General features: G+C 39.1%; 2 protein-coding genes across 13 annotated transcripts in view; one reads left to right on the top strand and one right to left on the bottom strand.

Moving 5' to 3' along the window:
* Nucleotides 1-14,073, top strand: part of P2RY14 (purinergic receptor P2Y14) — a 66,091-nt gene extending 52,018 nt beyond the window's left edge. For 6 of the 8 annotated variants that reach the window (XM_012437079.2, XM_064378804.1, XM_012437078.2 and 3 more), the window contains 2 exons: nucleotides 6,885-6,991; nucleotides 12,518-14,073. In XM_012437079.2, the coding sequence (XP_012292502.1) occupies nucleotides 12,542-13,558 (1,017 nt within the window). In that variant the 5' untranslated portion in view covers nucleotides 6,885-6,991; nucleotides 12,518-12,541 and the 3' untranslated portion in view covers nucleotides 13,559-14,073. Of the gene's footprint in view, nucleotides 1-2,732; nucleotides 2,840-6,884; nucleotides 6,992-10,448; nucleotides 10,560-12,517 lie in introns of all 8 variants that reach the window. The other 2 variants (XM_064378807.1, XM_064378806.1) reach the window with 2 other exon arrangements.
* The window catches only part of MED12L (mediator complex subunit 12L), a 366,898-nt gene that overhangs the window by 211,219 nt on the left and 137,402 nt on the right, over nucleotides 1-18,277 (bottom strand). The gene's annotated exons all lie outside the window — the stretch shown is intronic.

Here is an 18,277-nt window from a genome sequence, read left to right as displayed (position 1 = left end):
CCAGATGCAGCAATTCTGGGTTTTTCCCTGCAGAAGAGTTTCCACCATTTATAGGTTAATGTTACTTGTTGTAATCACCATTCATGATAGTCTGACTCTATAGCTCTCGGTCAGTGGAGATAGAAAGCTGGGTCAAAATTAAAATCAGAAACTCATTTTAAACACTTTTAGAAACTGGCAAATAAAAAGGAGGTTCTCTATGCTGCAGTTTCTGCAAGATAACTGAAGAAACTGAAGTCATCCACATCATGCAGAACCTTAAACTCAGATCAAAAAAAATAATATATACTCTCAAGCGTACACACATGCACATTCCTTTCCTGAAAAAATAGAAAATACTGGCTGACTCCTCAAGATGAGACTCCAGGAAAATGTTTAAGGGCCTGTGTACAGGATCACATTCATATAAAACATGCTGCATCCACATTCTTTCAGGAGCAAGGGAGCCTTGGCTTGGAGTCAAACAGATATTAGCCTGAATACTGTCTGGCTATGAGCTAGCTGCCCTTTGATGAGTTATGTAACCATTTTAAGCATCAGTTTCCTCATCTGTAAAATGGTGGTAAAGGTTACTCATTGGCAAGGCTTCATTATGTTACCCAAGATCTTAGGCCATCCATGTTCCCCCACCGTGATAGCATCTCATGGCAGTTTTGATGCCTGTTCCTAGAGCTCTCTCACCCCAAAACAACTTCCCTCTTCTTAGCCTAGCTAAAACCAACTCATTTGTCAATATTCATTATCACATGCTCCAGGAAGGCTGCCCTGATGCCACCATTCCAGAAGCTAGACTGCCCTGATGCCACCATTCCAGAAGCTAGATATGTCCTCACTCTGTTCCTGTGCTTCCTCCTTCAATGATGGTCCAGTGTTACACCTTGAAGTGTCCCTCTGTTCAGCCTCCCACTAGACTGGAATCTTCCTGAGAGTTCCCCGATATGTTTCCACAGGGCATGACAAGCAAGTTCTGATGGCTTTAGTGAGAAAATGAACAAAAGCCTTGGCAAAGGAAGAAATATCAGGGATAAAGAGGAGCCAAAGGTTACAATGTACTTTAGAAACAGAAGATTTCAACAAGGGGAAATCAATGATATCAAATGCTGCAAAGAGGTCAGGAAACAGGACAACTGAGAAAAAGACAGACTTAGAAATTAGGTCCCTGATAGCTTCTGAGAAGTGTGGTGAGTGTCAAACATTTAATGCTCTGGGTTATGAAAAAATATAAGGGGTGGGAGGGTTCCTTCTTCTGGGTGAAGGAGAAAGTGAGATTCTCCTTGATTGAGCCTAGAGAGGGCACAGACAAGAGTGCCCAGGAATGCAGAACAGGGATGAGACAGCCACTGACAGGATCTGACAGAAAGTTGCAATGGTTTCAGTGTCCCTTTCAAAATTCATTCGAAATTGATTTGCCATTGTGATGGCATTAAGAGGTGGGACCTTTAAAAGATGATTCAATCATGAGGGCAAAGGCCTCGTGAACAAATTAATGATACTATCACAGAAGCTGGCCCTCTTTTTCTCTCAGTCTTGCATGCTCACTTGCCCTTCCACCATGACGCAGCAGGAAGGACTCACCAGATGCATCCTCTCCATCCTGGGCTTCACAGAATCCAGAACCGTGAGCCGAATTCATTTTATTTCTTTATAAATGACTCGATCTGTAGTATTCTGTTACAGCAGCAGACAACAGACTAACACAGGAGCTAAGTAGAAGAAGGATTTCTGAGAAATAAGGGGAATGCAGCCAATTACAGAGAAAGAACAGTAACTTCCGTGAAATTGATTGGCATCATGGACAGGTCTATGACTTAGAAGCACAGGACATTGTTTACCCAGCCCTAAGGAGTCACAGTGCTGGGGGAGAAAGCCAGGGCCAATAGGCAGGGTGAAAGAAGTTCTAAAATATCCAGCTCTCTGTGGGATAAGGCTAGGAGCCTTGTGACGGACAGAATTAAGCAGCTCTAGTAAATAATATGAAATATTTTAAAGACATAAAATATTTTAAATATATAAAATGCTGTTAAGTTATTTTAACAACATAAGACGTAATAACATGACTATAAATATACGACACATAAATACTATGAAAACCATGTAGGAGATCACACAGGCATCAAAAAAAAAGTGTTACACATTAGGGCAAGAGACATTAAAGTGGCAAGAAGATGGCTTTAGAAGGTGTAGAAATGTATACAATGATTACATACATCTATACTATTTTCTATTGACAAAGAATCAGCTAGAAAACAAGTATTTATCTCATAGAAAAAGGTCCGGAGCACCATATATTAAAGCTTTTGATGTCTGGACTGAGAGGAAGGAAAAAAATATAAAAGTTGTACCTTTATAGGAACTGAACAAAGAACAGGAAGAAAAATGCACATCATAAGTGGGTACTGATAAAATGATTATTTGAAGGCAATCCATTCTTCATAGATACTTTTATTTCTAATTATGAAAGAATTTAAATATATAAAAACAAAAGTGCAGACAACAATGTTGGTAACACCAATGTACTAGTCACCAGTGTTAACAGATAGTAACATTAGGCATATTTGACTCAGAATTTAAGAAATAAAATATCACAGATACAGCAAAATCCAACCACCCTACCACTTACAAGCTCCCACTTGTAAGTTAAAATATGGTATTTTGTTGGCTGTAAGGAGGCTGGACTTGCTCCTACTTCCCTCCCTGGAAGTAAGCAATATTCTTTTCTTTTTTTCTTTTAGGTTCAGCAGTTACATATGCAAATTTGTTACTTGGGTATATTGTGTGACACTATCCTTTTGGGCTTCTATTGAACCTATCACCCAAATAGTGAACACAGAACCCAAGAGTAAGTTTTTCTACCATTTTCTGCCTTCCTACCTTCCTGCTTTTGGAGTCTCCATCGTCTACTGTTCCCACCTTTGTGTCTATGTGTATCCAATGTTTAGCTCCCACTTATAAGTGAAAATATGTGGTATTTTGTTTTTCATTTCTGTGTTAATTCACTTAGGATAATTCACTTAGGCCTCTAGCTACATCCAAGTTGCTGCAAAGGACATGATTTATTTTGTATGGCTGCATAGTAGTCCATGGTGTATATGTACTATATTTTCTTTATCCAATCCACCATTGATGGGGCACCTAGGTTGATTCTATGGCTTTGCTATTGTGAATAGTGCTACAATAAACATCTGAGTGAAGGTGTCTTTTTGGTAAAACAATTTGTTTTCCTTTGGGTACATACCCAGTAATGGAACTGCTGGGTGAAATGGTAATTTTATGTTTAGTTCTTTGAGAAATCGCTATACCACTTTCAATAGGGACTGAACTAATTTACAATCCCACGTATGTAAGTGTTCTTTTTCTGCAATCTCACTGACATCTTTTTTTTTTTTTTGACTTTTTAATAAAAGCATCAATGTTGTGAGATTAGAGTATATCATTTACAATCAGTACATGTTCCCTACTGCCCTAGGCCATTGAGATTATTACTCCATGCAGAACTTAATCTCCTTCGTTCCAAAGAAAACTTCATGATCTTTTAGGAACATTCTAAGTAAATATAAGATGATCACAATCACCACCTCTCAAATAGGTATAAAATACTTGTTTACATTTCCAAGAAACCGTAAGGATGGGAAGATTATGATGAAACGTAATGAATAAACTTGGTCAAAGATCCTAGATTTCAGGGCTACCTGGAATATAATTTTTGTCTAAAGTCCCAACTACAGCAAAAATATTTCATTCTCATCACCATTTAGCTAACTCACAGAGTAGTACATGGACCAGCAGCATATTATGCTGTATTAGCTATTTTCACACTGCTGATAAAGACATACTTGAGACTGGGAAATTTACAAGAGAAAAAGGCTGACTGGACTTACAGTTCCACATGGCTGAGGAGGCCTCACAATCATGGTAGAAGGTGAAAGGCACATCTCACATGGCAGCAGACAAGGAAAGAGAGCTTGTTCAGGACAACTCCCATTTTTAAAACCATCAGATCTCATGAGACCTATTCACTATCACAAGAACAGCACAGAAAGACCTACTCCCATAATTCAATCATCTCCCACCAGGTCCCTCCCACAACACATGGCAGTTATGGGAGATACAAGATGAGAGTTGAGTGGGGACACAGAGCCAAGCCATATCTTCCATCCCTGGCCTCTCCCAAATCTCACATCTTCACATTTCAAAACGAATCATGTCTTTCCAACAGTCCCCCAATGTCTCAATTCATTTCAGCATTAACTCAGAAGTCCACAGTCCAAAGTATCATTTGAGACAAGGCAAGTCCCTTCTGCCTATGAGCCTGGAAAATCAAAAACAAGTTAGTTACTTCCTAGATACAATGGGGGTACAGGCATTGGGTAAATACAGCCATTCTAAATGGGAGGAACTGGCCAAAACAACGAGGCTACAAGCCCCACCTAAGTCCAAAATCCAGCAGGGCAGTCAAATCTTAAAGTTTCAAAATGATCTCCTTTGACACCATGTCTCACACCCAGGTCACATAATGCAAGAGGTGGGTTCCCATGGTCTTGGGTAGCTCCACCCCTGTGGCTTTACAGGGTACAGCCACCCTCCTGGCTGTTTCATGGGCTGGCATTGAGTATGCAGCTTTTTCAGGCCAATGGTGCAAGCTGTCAGTGGGTCTACTATTCTGGAGTCTGGAAGATGTGGCCCTCCTCTCACAGCTCCACTAGATGGTGCCCCAGTAGGAACTCTGTGTGGGGGCTCCAATCCCACATTTCCCTTCCATACTGCCCGAGCAGAGGTTCTCCATAAGAACCCTGCCCCCACAGCAAACCTCTGTCCAGACATCCAGGCATTTCCACACATCTTCTGAAATCTAGGTGGAGGTCCTCAAACCCAAATTCTTGATTTCTGTGCAATCGCAGGCTCAACACCACATGGAGGCTGCCAAGGCTTGAGGCTTGCACCCTTTGAAGCCATGGCCCAAGTCCTATGTTGGCCCCTTTCAGCCACACTAGAGCAGCACACCAAGGGACAGAGCACACCAAGTCCCTAGGCTGCACACAGCACAGAAACCCAAGGTGGGGCCCACAAAGTCACCTTTTCCTTCTAGGCCTCTGGGCCTGTGAAGAATGGGCTGCCATGAAGACCTCTGACATGCCCTGGATACATTTTCCCATTGTCTTGGGGATTAACTTTCAGCTCATTGTTGCATACCCAGCTTGAATTTCTCATCAGAAAATGGGATTTTCTTTTCTATCTCATTGTCAGGCTGAAAATTTTCTGAACATTTATGCTCTGCTTCCCTTATAAAACTGAATGCCTTTAACAGCACCCAAGTCACCTCTTGAATGCTTTGCTGCTTAGAAATTTCTTCCACTAGATACCCTTAATCATCTCCCTCAAGTTTAAAGTTCCACAATCTCTAGGGTAAGGGCAAAAATGCCACCAGTCTCTTCGCTAAGACACAGTAAGAGTGACTTTTGCTCCAGTTCCCAAGAAGTTCCTCATTTCCATCTGAGACCACCTCAGCCTGAACTTTATAGTCCATATCACTATCAGCATTTTGGACAAAGCCATTCAACAAGTCTCTAGTAAGTTCCAAACTTTCCCACATTTTTCTATCTTCTTCTTAGCCCTCCAAACTGTTCCAGCCTCTGCTTGTTACCCAGTTCCAAAGTCGCTTCCACATTTTCAGGTATCTTTTCAGCAACATCCCACTCTACTGGTACCAATTTATTGTATTAGTCCATTTTCATGCTGCGGATAAAGACATACCTGAAACAGGACAATTTACAAATGAAAGAGGTTTACGGGACTTACAATTCCATGTGGCAGGAGGCCTCACAATCATGGTGGAAGGTGAAAGGTACGTCTCACATGGCAGCAGACAAGAGAAGAGAGCTTGTGCAGGGCAACTCCCATTTTTAAAACCATCAGATCTCGTGAGACCCATTCACTATCATGAGAACAGCACAGATATACCCACCCCCATAATTCAATCATCCCCACTGGGTCCCTCCCACAACACATGGGAATTATGGGAGCTACAAAATCAGATTTGGGTGAGGACACAGAGCCAAACCATATCACATGCCAAACTCCAGACATAAGGAATCTCAGTCCTCATTTTAGCAAGATCCCAGGTAATGTGTATGCACATTAAAGTTTGAGGAGCACTGATTTAAAGAATTCAGAATTATGAAAACCTAGACCAAGGCAGAACCAAATCCAATCACAATTTTGCTTAAACCTATCCTCTTCCTATCAGACCACATGGCTTTCAGGTGTTATCTCTGCAAAGTCCACACATTCGTCTCATTAAACTGGTGGTAATCAAATGAGGGCAATTTTGTCCCTCAGAGGACATTTGGCAAAGTCTAGAAACATTTTTGATTACCCTAACTTAGGCAGGGGGTTTCTGGTGTCTAGTAGGCAGAAGTCAGAAATGCTGCTAAACATCATACAATGCAGAGGACAGCTCTCCAAAACAAATAATTAGCTGGCCCAAAATGTCAATAAGACAAAGGTTTTTAAAAAACCAAACAATGAAAAACCCCACCTGCAATTAGACCTATGATTTCTTGGGCAAATGATGGATTGTTATATTCAGTCATTTGATAAACTGATTTGAGCATCCATATCGAAGGGAAGGGTGGAATATAAACCAATAACTAAAACTACTTCATGACCAAGCTCTCAAAGGGTTTAAGTTCTCACAAGAGGCTGCAACCAAATCAATAATTATCAATACTGACAACAAATAGCAAGTACAATGAAACAACAAATGCATATGTTGAAATATTTCACAATTATACAAGTTGGAATTTAAGAAGTGCAGACATATTTCCCCAATAGAAAGTCTGGTGCTCACTTAATTCTTGTTTGTTTTGTTCTTTCCTGTAATGCAGGATCTTCAAAGAAAAATCACTTTGGCCACTTCAAGACGACAAGCACTCACTGGGCAAAATTACTTCATTGAAAAGAGACTTCATATTATGCAAAAAAATTTAAAAAGGTAATTTTTTAAATCTCTCAAGTACTATCAAGAGCTTTGTTGATTTCATCAAAGTGCTATGAAGGAATAATTCTTTTCTTCAGAGAAGAACTTACAGCTCACAATTAGGATGGCAGAAGGCCGGTCTAATACAAGAGAAAAATAGGTCACAGTATACAATTACACAGATGATTAATGAACTCAGAGCTGACTAAGCATGCTTTCATTAAGATTAATGTATTTCTGGAGTGAGCATTGCTTTGCATAGCCTTGTATTAATTAAATTCTGTTCAAAGAGAGAACCCTGAGGTTATAAGTAATACATGACAACTTGAAAACACCTCATGCAGCACAATCTTGAGGTATTACACTGTGCTAAGGGACAAGCACACTCACTAAATCAGATTGAATCTTTGGCACTGACATTCTTTCTAGCTGTGCAAATAAAAATTGGTAGAAGGAAAGCAATCTACAAAATGCTCCTACTACAATTTAATAACTGTCTTTTGGCCTCATAAATCTCATTCTGCCATGTTCTTTAATTATGTTACCAAAGACGATAGTATGTTACCAAAGTATTAGTAGACAATATAGGCTAAAACATTTCAGACCACTTCATTCTCATCTATCTAGATTTGTGAAACAAGGCAGAGTTTCACCTAAGAAAATTTTAAGACTTACACTGTTACAGTAACCCTTTTTAAAAAGTTTAGCTATATATATAAATCTTTCTTAAATGTGATCTCTAGAATTTTGGAGCATTGTTTACATTTCTAAAGCTTCAAGGTTAACATAATGACAACTTAGACTACAGAAATTCAGTAATAACATCAGAAGTAACCATCAATGAGCAGGGCTCCACAGACAGACACCTACACAAACTGGCTCACCAGAATGCCTGCTTACCCAGTAATCCAGTTAATCATCATCCAGAAGTCTTGTTCATCTCTTAATATTTTTGCTGTTGCCTACCTTTCATTTTTTTTTTTTTTTTTTTTTTTTTGAGACGGAGTTTCGCTCTTGTTACCCAGACTGGAGTGCAATGGCGCGATCTCGGCTCACCGCAACCTCCGCCTCCTGGGTTCAGGCAATTCTCCTGCCTCAGCTTCCTGAGTAGCTGGGATTACAGGCACGCACCACCGTGCCCAGCTAATTTTTTGCACCTTTAGTAGAGACGGGGTTTCACCATGTTGACCAGGATGGTCTCGATCTCTTGACCTCGTGATCCACCTGCCTCGGCCTCCCAAAGTGCTGGGATTACAGGCGTGAGCCACCGCGCCCGGCCTACCTTTCATTTTTAATGGACTTGCATGAGCTGGTAAGAAACAGTGAATCAACTGAGTGAGAAGTAGCCAGGGAAAGGAGGGTTACTGAGCACACCAAGAGCTTCTTTTCTGATTCTTTTGATTCTTATTTATTTTTACATTGTATCAACATGAGGATAAAACTATTTCCTTCATTAGTGAAAAGAATTGAAGTTTCTTTAGGTTCCTGTATCAGGACATTAAATCATCTCAATCTATACTAAAGGTAAGGAGAGGAGACTGAGCAGATTATTACAAGGTCAAAATGATGCATGTCTTTTTTAATGATTTTGTCCTGATTTTCATACAACACATATTTCTGCCTTTTGGTCTGAATATATAATTTGGTCTCACTTGCCTTAAGAGAGCTCCTTTTCCACACATCTCTCAGTCTATTACTGGTCTGATCTGCCCTACAGAAAAGGCTACCATGCTCTGAGACATGAACCTCAGGGAATGAACCCACAGGATAGAATGCCCTTACCATTAACACCACTGCTTTAAAAAAAGAAAAGAAAAGAAAAAGAAAAAGGAATATTTAAAAGTTCAAAAATTACTACCAAGAGTATCTTCAAATTTATCTTTAGTTTGTTCCTTTAAGATGAATAAATTTGTCCCGGCCTGAGCCTCTGCTATATAAAACCAGACAGTGGCACAGCGTAGCAGATGCACCCAACCAGCATATCTAAACCTTTCATCCTAAAATGGAGTCCCATCTGCAATTGCATCAAAGCTGCCAAAATAGCAGTAAAGTGTCTGGGGAAAGGATCCAGGTAAGCTGTGTGCATTCACTCCATTTCAGGAGGCAAAGCTGCTTTAGAAGTTTACCTAGGTCAGCCAGCCCCTTCCATCCAACTCAAAGTGGTGGGAGCAGTGAAGGGGAATGGTGTATATGACCAGGGCATATGCATGCAGATTCCCAGCACCCTGAGGAATTGGAGAGCAGAGTTCTGGACCTGCAGCATCAGGCCACATGCAGCAATATTGCACCTCAAAAATATTAAAGACACAAGACTCTGAGAAAATAATTTTATAAGGGTTTCTATAAGAAAAGGAATTATGTCTCTCATTAAATCATTTCTGGGATTCTTTGCTATTTCTATAAATAGTGGTTTCTGTATTTCTAAAAGGAAAGGAATTTGGCTCTCATTAAATTATTTCTGGGAAATTATTCATTATTTTACTATATAATTGTATATTACATAGTTAATATTTCTATTCCTCAAAATAACATCTACAGTTTATTTTATATTTTAAACTAAAGTGAATCCCACAAGTACCCAGCATCTACCAACGACAAGGCACTGGGGGGTTGTGTGCCTAGGACTGGGAAACCAAATTAGACCTGGGAATACAGCAGCGTGCATTCTCTCAAGCCCTGCAAGACTGGCATTTAAACCAAAAGGCATCTAACTGTCAGGAGGCAGTTACCAGAGAAATTAGTTACCAGACACAAACTCTTAGTCACAGTAGACAGTTAAAAATAAAAAAAGTGCTCCCTCTCCCTTATTTAAAATATGAAACAGGCTGATAAGCAGAAAGGCCATAGAAGACCTACAAAGAAGCAAATGAGTACAAACCCACTATGCCCAGAGCCAAGCACACAAGGCTAGAGGGAAGAGGAGGAATAGTGCCAGTGAAAGGTTTTATGGAGGAAGTGATCTGGGGTACTCATTCCTTCTATAGCAAGTCCACAGAACTGACAAAATCAAGTGGCTATCAATATTGCTAGTTTTGCCATAAAGTAAAAGGGAAGCATACAGGAAAGGAAAATATGCAGAAAGAAGATATTCTTGTGTAGGAAGCAGCACACAAGTTTACATGGATGTAATAATTTTGTGTGGAACGTGACTGTATTTCATATTCCATATTTCCAAACATCCTTTTGTCACACTTACATTTATTGACCTAGTTTGTCATTCACTGTGATAAGCACTGTGCTGGCACCACAAATACAGACAAAAAAGATGCATTCTCTGACATCAAGGTACCACTGTCTCCACAATCTTTCTTTCTCATGATCCCCAAATAAATCTTAAGAGCAAGGATTCATGCCTTGTATTGCCAGAGTACATACTCATTTATTTCACAAATATTTTAACTATCTAATGTCCTAAACATTATGCAAAGAATACAATGGTAAAAAAAAATGACATGTTCTTTCTCCTCTGAAGGAGCTCGTAGTAGAGGAAGAGACAAACAGCTGGAGAGAGGAGTGTTGTGATAGGTGGAAGACACAGGATGATAAGCACACACCCAATCCACCCCAAACAAGTCTCCGAAAGGTGAGGTTTCCTAAGGAAGGTGACAGCTAAGCTGAGGCCTTGAGGATGAAGAGAAGTTAGCCAGCCAAGAATGTATAGAAACAGTTTTCCACACAAATCAAAGTCTGTGCAAAGATCCAAGCTGAGAGAAATCATAGAACCTAAAAGAAGGCAGAAGGGCCCAGGAAGGAAGAAACTCAGTGCTGGGGGTGGAGGAAGCAGGAGACAGACCAAAAAGGGACTTCAACATTACAGACTTAAGATGTTCTGCTGAGGGCAAGGACAGACTCCTAAAGGGTTTTAGGCAGGATATAGGTATTACTTACATATAAGATGGGCAGTAAACATTTGTTCCAATGTATCAAATAACTTTTTGAATTTAATTCTAGTCTTCCCTCTGCCCTAAATCAACACTTCCGATATCAGTGAACAATATACAGGATTCCTAAACAATAGAAGTTCTGGATAACACCTAGCACAGCACTGTACAATAAAAACATAATGTGAACCACGTTTGTAATTTAAAATTTTCTAGTAGCCAGAGTCTTAAAAAGGAAAATTAGGTGAAATTTAAGATTAATAATATAATTAATACAGCTTTTCTAAAATACGACTTCAACATGTGGTCAATGTTAAAATTATTGAGATATTTTTCATTATTTTCATGCCAAGTCTGCAAAGTCTAGAGTATATTTTATACTTACAGAACATCTCAATCTGGACTGGCCATATTTGAAGTGCTCAATACTCACACATGGCTAGTGGCTACCACATTGAACAGTACAGATGTAGAATGTACTTTGGGAAGCATGTTTCAGATGTTTAAAGTACTTTTTATCATTTGTTTTCTAATTTATAAAAATAATGGAAATCAGTTTTTCAATGGGAAAAAAATAGAAAAGCTCAGTATTTAAAAGGTGCCCATAATCCCATACCGAAAATGCCAGTTAACATTTGAATGTGTATGCTTGTTAGACACTGTCTTATGTCCAACATATATGCAGAGTATGCTTTAAAAGTAAAATCTGGGCCGGGCACGGTGGCTCACACCTGTAATCCCAGCACTTTGGGAGGCCGAGGCGGGTGGATCACGAGGTCAAGAGATTGAGACCATCCTGGTCAACACGGTGAAACCCCGTCTCTACTAAAAATACAAAAAATTAGCTGGGCACGGTGGCGCGTGCCTGTAATCCCAGCTACTCAGGAGGCTGAGGCAGGAGAATTGCCTGAACCCAGGAGGAGGAGTTTGCGGTGAGCCGAGATCACGCCATTGCACTCCAGCCTGGTTAACAAGAGCAAAACTCCGTCTTAAAAAAAAAAGTAAAATCTGTCTGAATAGCATTTAATATGTAAATATTTAGAATGATTTTTATGAATCTATAAAAATTTCTTTTAGAAAAAAAATCATATTTCTAACATAGGTTTAAAAAAATACATTATACATGGAATTCTGAATAAAATAAGACATTAATACTGCTTTTACAGTTACTACCTTTTAAGATTATACCTAAATGAGTGTTTCCTAGAACTCTGGAGTTTTACAGGGAACCATTATTATTTTAGGGACATGCTGGTCTCCACATTACCTAGAAGTTCTCACACTGCCCTGCTGCTTCAGTTTCTCTTTACTGTCACCTGTCTGCTCCATTCTTCCCTCTCCATTGCCCAAAAAAAAGGAAGAAAGAAGAAAGGGAAGGAAGAGGCAGGGAAAGGGGAGGGGGAAAAAGGGAGAAAGAAAAAAGGAGGAAGGGGGAAGTGGGTAAAGGGGGAAACAGAGAGGGAAGGGAGAAAAGGAAGATCAAAAGAAAGGGAAAAACAGAGGCGGGGGCAGGGAGGAGTGTCTAACTTACACAGAGTAAAAAGTTGGCTTCAAAAATTTGGTAGATTTGACTATATTCATCATTCTCTCTCTTACTATTCAGCAAGTATCTTGGAGGCCATAAGTGCCCTGTGAGTGACTAGTTCACATATCTTTTCAGGCCTCTGCCTTCAGAAGTTACAAGATGATCAATTCAACCTCCACACAGCCTCCAAATGAATCCTGCTCTCAGAACATCCTGATCACTCAGCAGATCATTCCTGTGCTATACTGTGTGGTCTTCATTGCGGGAATCCTACTCAATGGAGTGTCAGGATGGATATTCTTTTATGTGCCCAGCTCTAAGAGTTTCATCGTCTATCTCAAGAACATTGTTATTGCTGACTTTGTGATGAGCCTGACTTTTCCTTTCAAGATCCTTGGCGACTCGGGCCTTGGCCCCTGGCAGCTGAACGTGTTTGTGTGCAGGGTCTCTGCCGTGCTCTTCTACGTCAACATGTATGTCAGCATTGTGTTCTTTGGGCTCATCAGCTTTGATAGATATTATAAAATTGTAAAGCCTCTTTGGACTTCTTTCATCCAGTCAGTGAGTTACAGCAAACTCCTGTCAGTGATAGTATGGATGCTCATGCTCCTCCTTGCTGTTCCAAATATTATTCTGACCAATCAGAGTGTTAGGGAGGTTACACATATAAAATGTATAGAACTGAAAAATGAACTGGGACGGAAGTGGCACAAAGCATCAAACTACATCTTCGTGGGGATTTTCTGGATTGTGTTTCTTTTGTTAATCGTTTTCTATACTGCTATCACAAGGAAAATCTTTAAGTCCCACCTAAAGTCAAGAAAGAATTCCACTTCGGTCAAAAAGAAATCCAGCCGCAACATATTCAGCATTGTGTTCGTGTTTTTTGTGTGTTTTGTACCTTACCACATTGCCAGAATCCCCTACACAAAGAGTCAGACCGAAGATCATTACAGCTGCCAGTCAAAAGAAATCTTGCTGTATATGAAAGAATTCACTCTGCTACTCTCTGCTGCAAATGTATGCCTGGACCCTATTATTTATTTCTTTCTATGCCAGCCATTTAGGGAAATCTTATGTAAGAAATTGCACATCCCATTAAAAGCTCAGAATGAACTAGACACTTCCAAAACCAAAAGAGGAAATACAATGCTTGAAAGCACAGAGACTTTGTGAGTTCCTACCCTCTTCCAAATAAATACCATGTGTGCATGTTGTCATCAATTACATAACAGAAATGAAGAAATATGTGCCTCATCATAAGTAACATCTCTATCATTACTATCCAATTTAGTTCAATAAAATTCATGTAAGTTTCCATGCTTTTTTGTAACATTAAAGAAAACATAACCATCAGTAATTTCTCTCCTAATACTGACCTTTCTATTCTCTGCTAATAAAAAAAAATACATACAATTATTCAATTCTATTCTATTAAAATAGGTTTAAGTTTATAACCGCTAGTGTGGTCAGTTAATGTAGAAATTTAAATAGTAAATAAATAGGATGTAATCAAAGACAACTCACTCAGGCATCATCTTTCTCTAAACACAAGATCTAGTCTGTAATTGTTTTCGACACTGTCCTTAAAAACCAACTTAAAAGCAGGCACGGATTGAGGAAGGGCTAGAGGACTGTTTGCAAAAAAAAGTCAAGTTTTCTCTTGATTTGAAGAGCAAGATAAGCAGACACCCAGAAAATCACTTAAGAAACCCCTTATTGGTTTATTTCACAGCACTGCAAAGGAAAAGGGATACTAATTGTATACTTAGTAAGAAAAAAATTTTTTCTGATAGCGCTTTAAGGATATTAGATATATGCTAAATATGTCTTCTACAAAGATTTATTATGCCATTTAATGAGCCTGGGGTTCTGGTGTTAGAATAGTTTTAAGTAGGCTCTACTGAGAGAAACTAAATATTGGCATATGTTATTAGCAAACTCCCCTGTTCAACAGTATGGGAAAAATAAGATGATTGTGAAAAAGTCACACCCACACCCTAGAACATATATTATTCTATTGGGGAATGGGAAAGGAGACCATTTTCTTAGAAAGCAAATGAACTTGATTTTTCTAATCTAAAATTTATATTAATTTGTGCAAAATAACACATAAAATGAAAATTCAAAAATTCACACATCATCTTTTCTGGAAAAACAGGTAAATTTTACATCTAGAAACATGGCATATGGTTACTGGCTTATAAGCTGCCCAAACTAAACTATTTCTCTGCTATTAACTGGCTAGAAGACACTCATCCATTTTTCAAATGTTCTTTCAAAATATTTTTATAAGTAATGTTTGTATCTATTTCATTCTTTACTGTCTATATACTAATAAAGAAATTTTGTAATACTATTTTTTCTTAATAATCAACATATGAGAAAACATTACCAGATTTCCTCACAGCCAAGACATAGGTGGTTTCTTTATATGCTCAATTATGCATGCTAATAAAAGGGAGACAGTTACATAGAGAATTAAAAAATTCTATCTGCCAATGACTTTTCAGAATAAGTACTGCAGATCGGGCATGGTGGCTCACACCTATAATCCCAACACTTTCAGAAGCAAAGATGGGCAGATCACTTAAGTCCAGGAGTTCAAGACCAGCCTGGGCAACATGGTGAAACTCTGCCTCCACCAAAAATAAAATTACCCAGGCATGGTGGCATACACCTATAGTCCCAGTTATTGGGGAGGCTGAGGTGGGATGATCACCTGGACCCAAGAGGCAGAGGTTGCACTGAGTCATGATTGTGCTACTGCACTCCTGCCTAAGCAATAGAGCAAGACCCTGTGTCCAAAAAAAAAAAAAAAGAAAGAAAAAGAAACGAAACAAAAGTACTTCATATGCTCTATACCCTCATTAGTATTTCAGGCAAAACTCGCAAAAAAATACCCTAAATTGAGGAAGAGCTAAACAGGTTTGTTCCCCCTCAATATCTACTTTCCACTGCACTAACAGTTTCCAGTTCTGGATCAATTGGCCTCTCTCAAAATATAAAAAACGAAAATTGCTCTGCTATCACAAATATGCTTAGTAAACTAAGCTTGTTATAATTGTTTAGCTAACTACATCTGCAAAAAAAAAAAAAAAAAGGCTGTGTTTATTCTTTACAACTTACATTGGCCAGGACAAATGAGTAAATACTAGGGTTTTAAATGCCCCTGACTGGGCCCCCTTAAAAAAAGAAAGTAAAAAAGAGAAGTGAGTAGCACCAAGAAATGCCTTTGTAAACCTGTGCTAAAGCAGAATAGCAATGCAAAAGGTTTTTCAGGAAACAACATGTAATGTAGATAAAGACATTGTGAAGCAAGAGTTGAGTAACAGTTACTGCCTATTAGAACTTTGAGGTCCAGAGTAATAACTAAAACAGTTACTGCCTATTAGAACTTTCAGGTCCAGAGTAATAACTAAAAACCAAGTGGCAGACCACTGGCAATAATAAATTAACCCAGAAACTTCCCAGAGATCATCAGCACTAGTGTAGGTGGGCAACAGTAATCTTTAGATTATTCTAACAGTGTAATCTAAAGAATTCAGAAATTCTAGAAAACACCCTCACACAAAGCTGTGCTTATACCTGATGATGTTAGTCAAGTATGTGTCATTAGTTCTGTGTTTTATCCTTAACCCTATGGCTGCCATCTACAGCTTTTAACTAACTCTGGAGAAAAAGTATCAATCAATATGAAAAATACCTTTAACATCAAGAGATGACATTATACAAATTATAACTATAACAGATCACCCCCTAAAAGGACTTTCCACGTGCTTTTGTAGATAAAGCTATGGTGCAGGCACACCAGTGTTCAGGGTGCCCACCAAGGCTTACAACTCAGGGGCCTGCAGAAGGCACTGTAAACACAATTGTGAGGAACAGGGGTAGCTAATGACAATGGTGTGCTGAGAGCCCATGCCTCACCGAGAGGCCAAAGGACTCTTAGCTCTAGTCAACTATTTCCTTACTTTTCAAGAAACAAAAAGTCACAAGGTTTTTACATTGCTGGGCCACCAGTGAAAAAAAAATATGCTTGTGGATAGAATATGCCAATGGCTACTCTGTAACATGTGGAATGCAGCAATCTCACAGAAAGGTAATCAAAAGTGACTCATGACAACGACTAAAAATCTCCCATTAACAAGAATCCTTACATCCCATTTTGATGCATACGTGATTCAACTACCTATATAAAATGGTTTAAAGTGTTTTCATAAAAGGAATATTTGAGATAAGAGTAATCAAGAAACAGGTCATAGAAAGATCATAATCATATAAAAAGATTACATGGCCAGACGCAGTGGCTCACACTTGTAATCCTGGCACTTTGGGAGGCCGAGGCAGGTGGATCACAAGGTTAGGAGTTTGAGACCAGCCTGTCCAATATGGTGAAACCTCGTTTCTACTAAAAAAAAAAAAAAAAAATAGCCGGGCATGGTGGCACATGCCTTTAGTACCAGCTACTCGGGAGGCTGACGCAGAAGAATCGCTTGAACCCAGGAAGTAGGGGTTGCAATGAGCCAAGATCTATGAACTGTACTCCAGCCTGGGCAACAGTGAGACTCCATTTCAAAAAAAAACAAAAAAAGATTACACACTGACATCTACCCACTGAGGTGGGTGAAACCTGCAATGGTCTTTTACAAAATACTGTCATCACTAGTGCTCATTCATTCATCATCTTCAGCCTCCATCCTTTTTCCCAGAAACAGAAGGAAAACTTTTCCTTTGGGAAACTCATTTTGTCCTGTTCTCAACCATGCAGCTATTATATGCAGCTGACCCCATCCCCCACATAAGGGACGAGTCATAACTGACTCTAGGCAATCGGCATGTCCGATTCCACTGGCCCCAAATTGAGATGGAATATGATCCAATTTGACCTAATGAGAGCAAGTTCTCAGCTTCTGAAAACATTATCTGGAGGGTGTACCATGAAGATATAAAGTCTAGAAGCACTTCTTTTATCTGGCTCTCATAGGAAGAGAGCCTAGAGCACCCTATGAGTTGAAATTGACACCATGGAAGACACACTGAAGACATGATACAAACGCAGTCCTGGTTACAAAGCTGAGTGCTGCATCAGTCCTCATCTAAAACCATCCCATAGCCAATAAGCCTTTTATTGAATAAGCCCAATTTTAATTAGCAATTTTAATTAGTTCTTTTTTCTTTCTTTCTTTGGGCAACTACAAATGAGAAACTCATGATACACTGGATTTATCTAACAATCTAAAGAATTCAGAAATTCTAGAAAACACCCCCACACAAAGCTGTGCTTCTACTTGATGATGTTAGTAAACTATGTGTCATTAGTTCTGTGTTCTATCCTTAACCCTATCGCTGCCATCTGTACCTTTTAACTAACTCTGGAGAAAAAGTATCAATAAACATAAAAAATACCTGTAACATCAAGAGATAATATTATACAAATTACAAATATAACAGATCAGCCCCCCAAAATGACATGAGATTTCTTTTGGGTAAGCAGCACTGCGAGGGTCTGTGTGTTTGCTACTGTGCAGTCTGCAGAAGTAAAAGCCATTACTTCCTTTTGGTCACCTATTTTCCACAAGACTCTAATGGCATGTGGATTACCGTTTCATGACAAGACATCCCCATCAAAAAAACCACTTTTACAAAATGTAGCTTTCCTTTCCCACAGGTCACTTTTCAAAATGTTTTAACCACTTTATAGTACTGCTTGTACAAAATGATAAATGCCATATTAATTTCTCTGCAGTAAATGTATGTTATAAATATTACATGTCAACCAGCTACAGAAAAGAAACAAAAAAGTGCTCCCCAAAGCAGTATCGAGATTTTCAGGAAATACAAGATGTTACCGCATTCCTATCTCCCCCTGCTTCAATAAAAGTTGGGTACAAG

The sequence above is a fragment of the Aotus nancymaae genome, unplaced genomic scaffold, assembly GCF_030222135.1.
Source record: "Aotus nancymaae isolate 86718 unplaced genomic scaffold, 86718_ANA_hifiasm-v0.15.2.pri h1tg000019l, whole genome shotgun sequence".
In the NCBI taxonomy this organism is placed as follows: Eukaryota; Metazoa; Chordata; class Mammalia; order Primates; family Aotidae; genus Aotus; species Aotus nancymaae.
The sequence above is the reverse complement of the archived record's forward strand: the minus strand, read 5'-3'. Positions and strand labels throughout refer to the sequence as shown.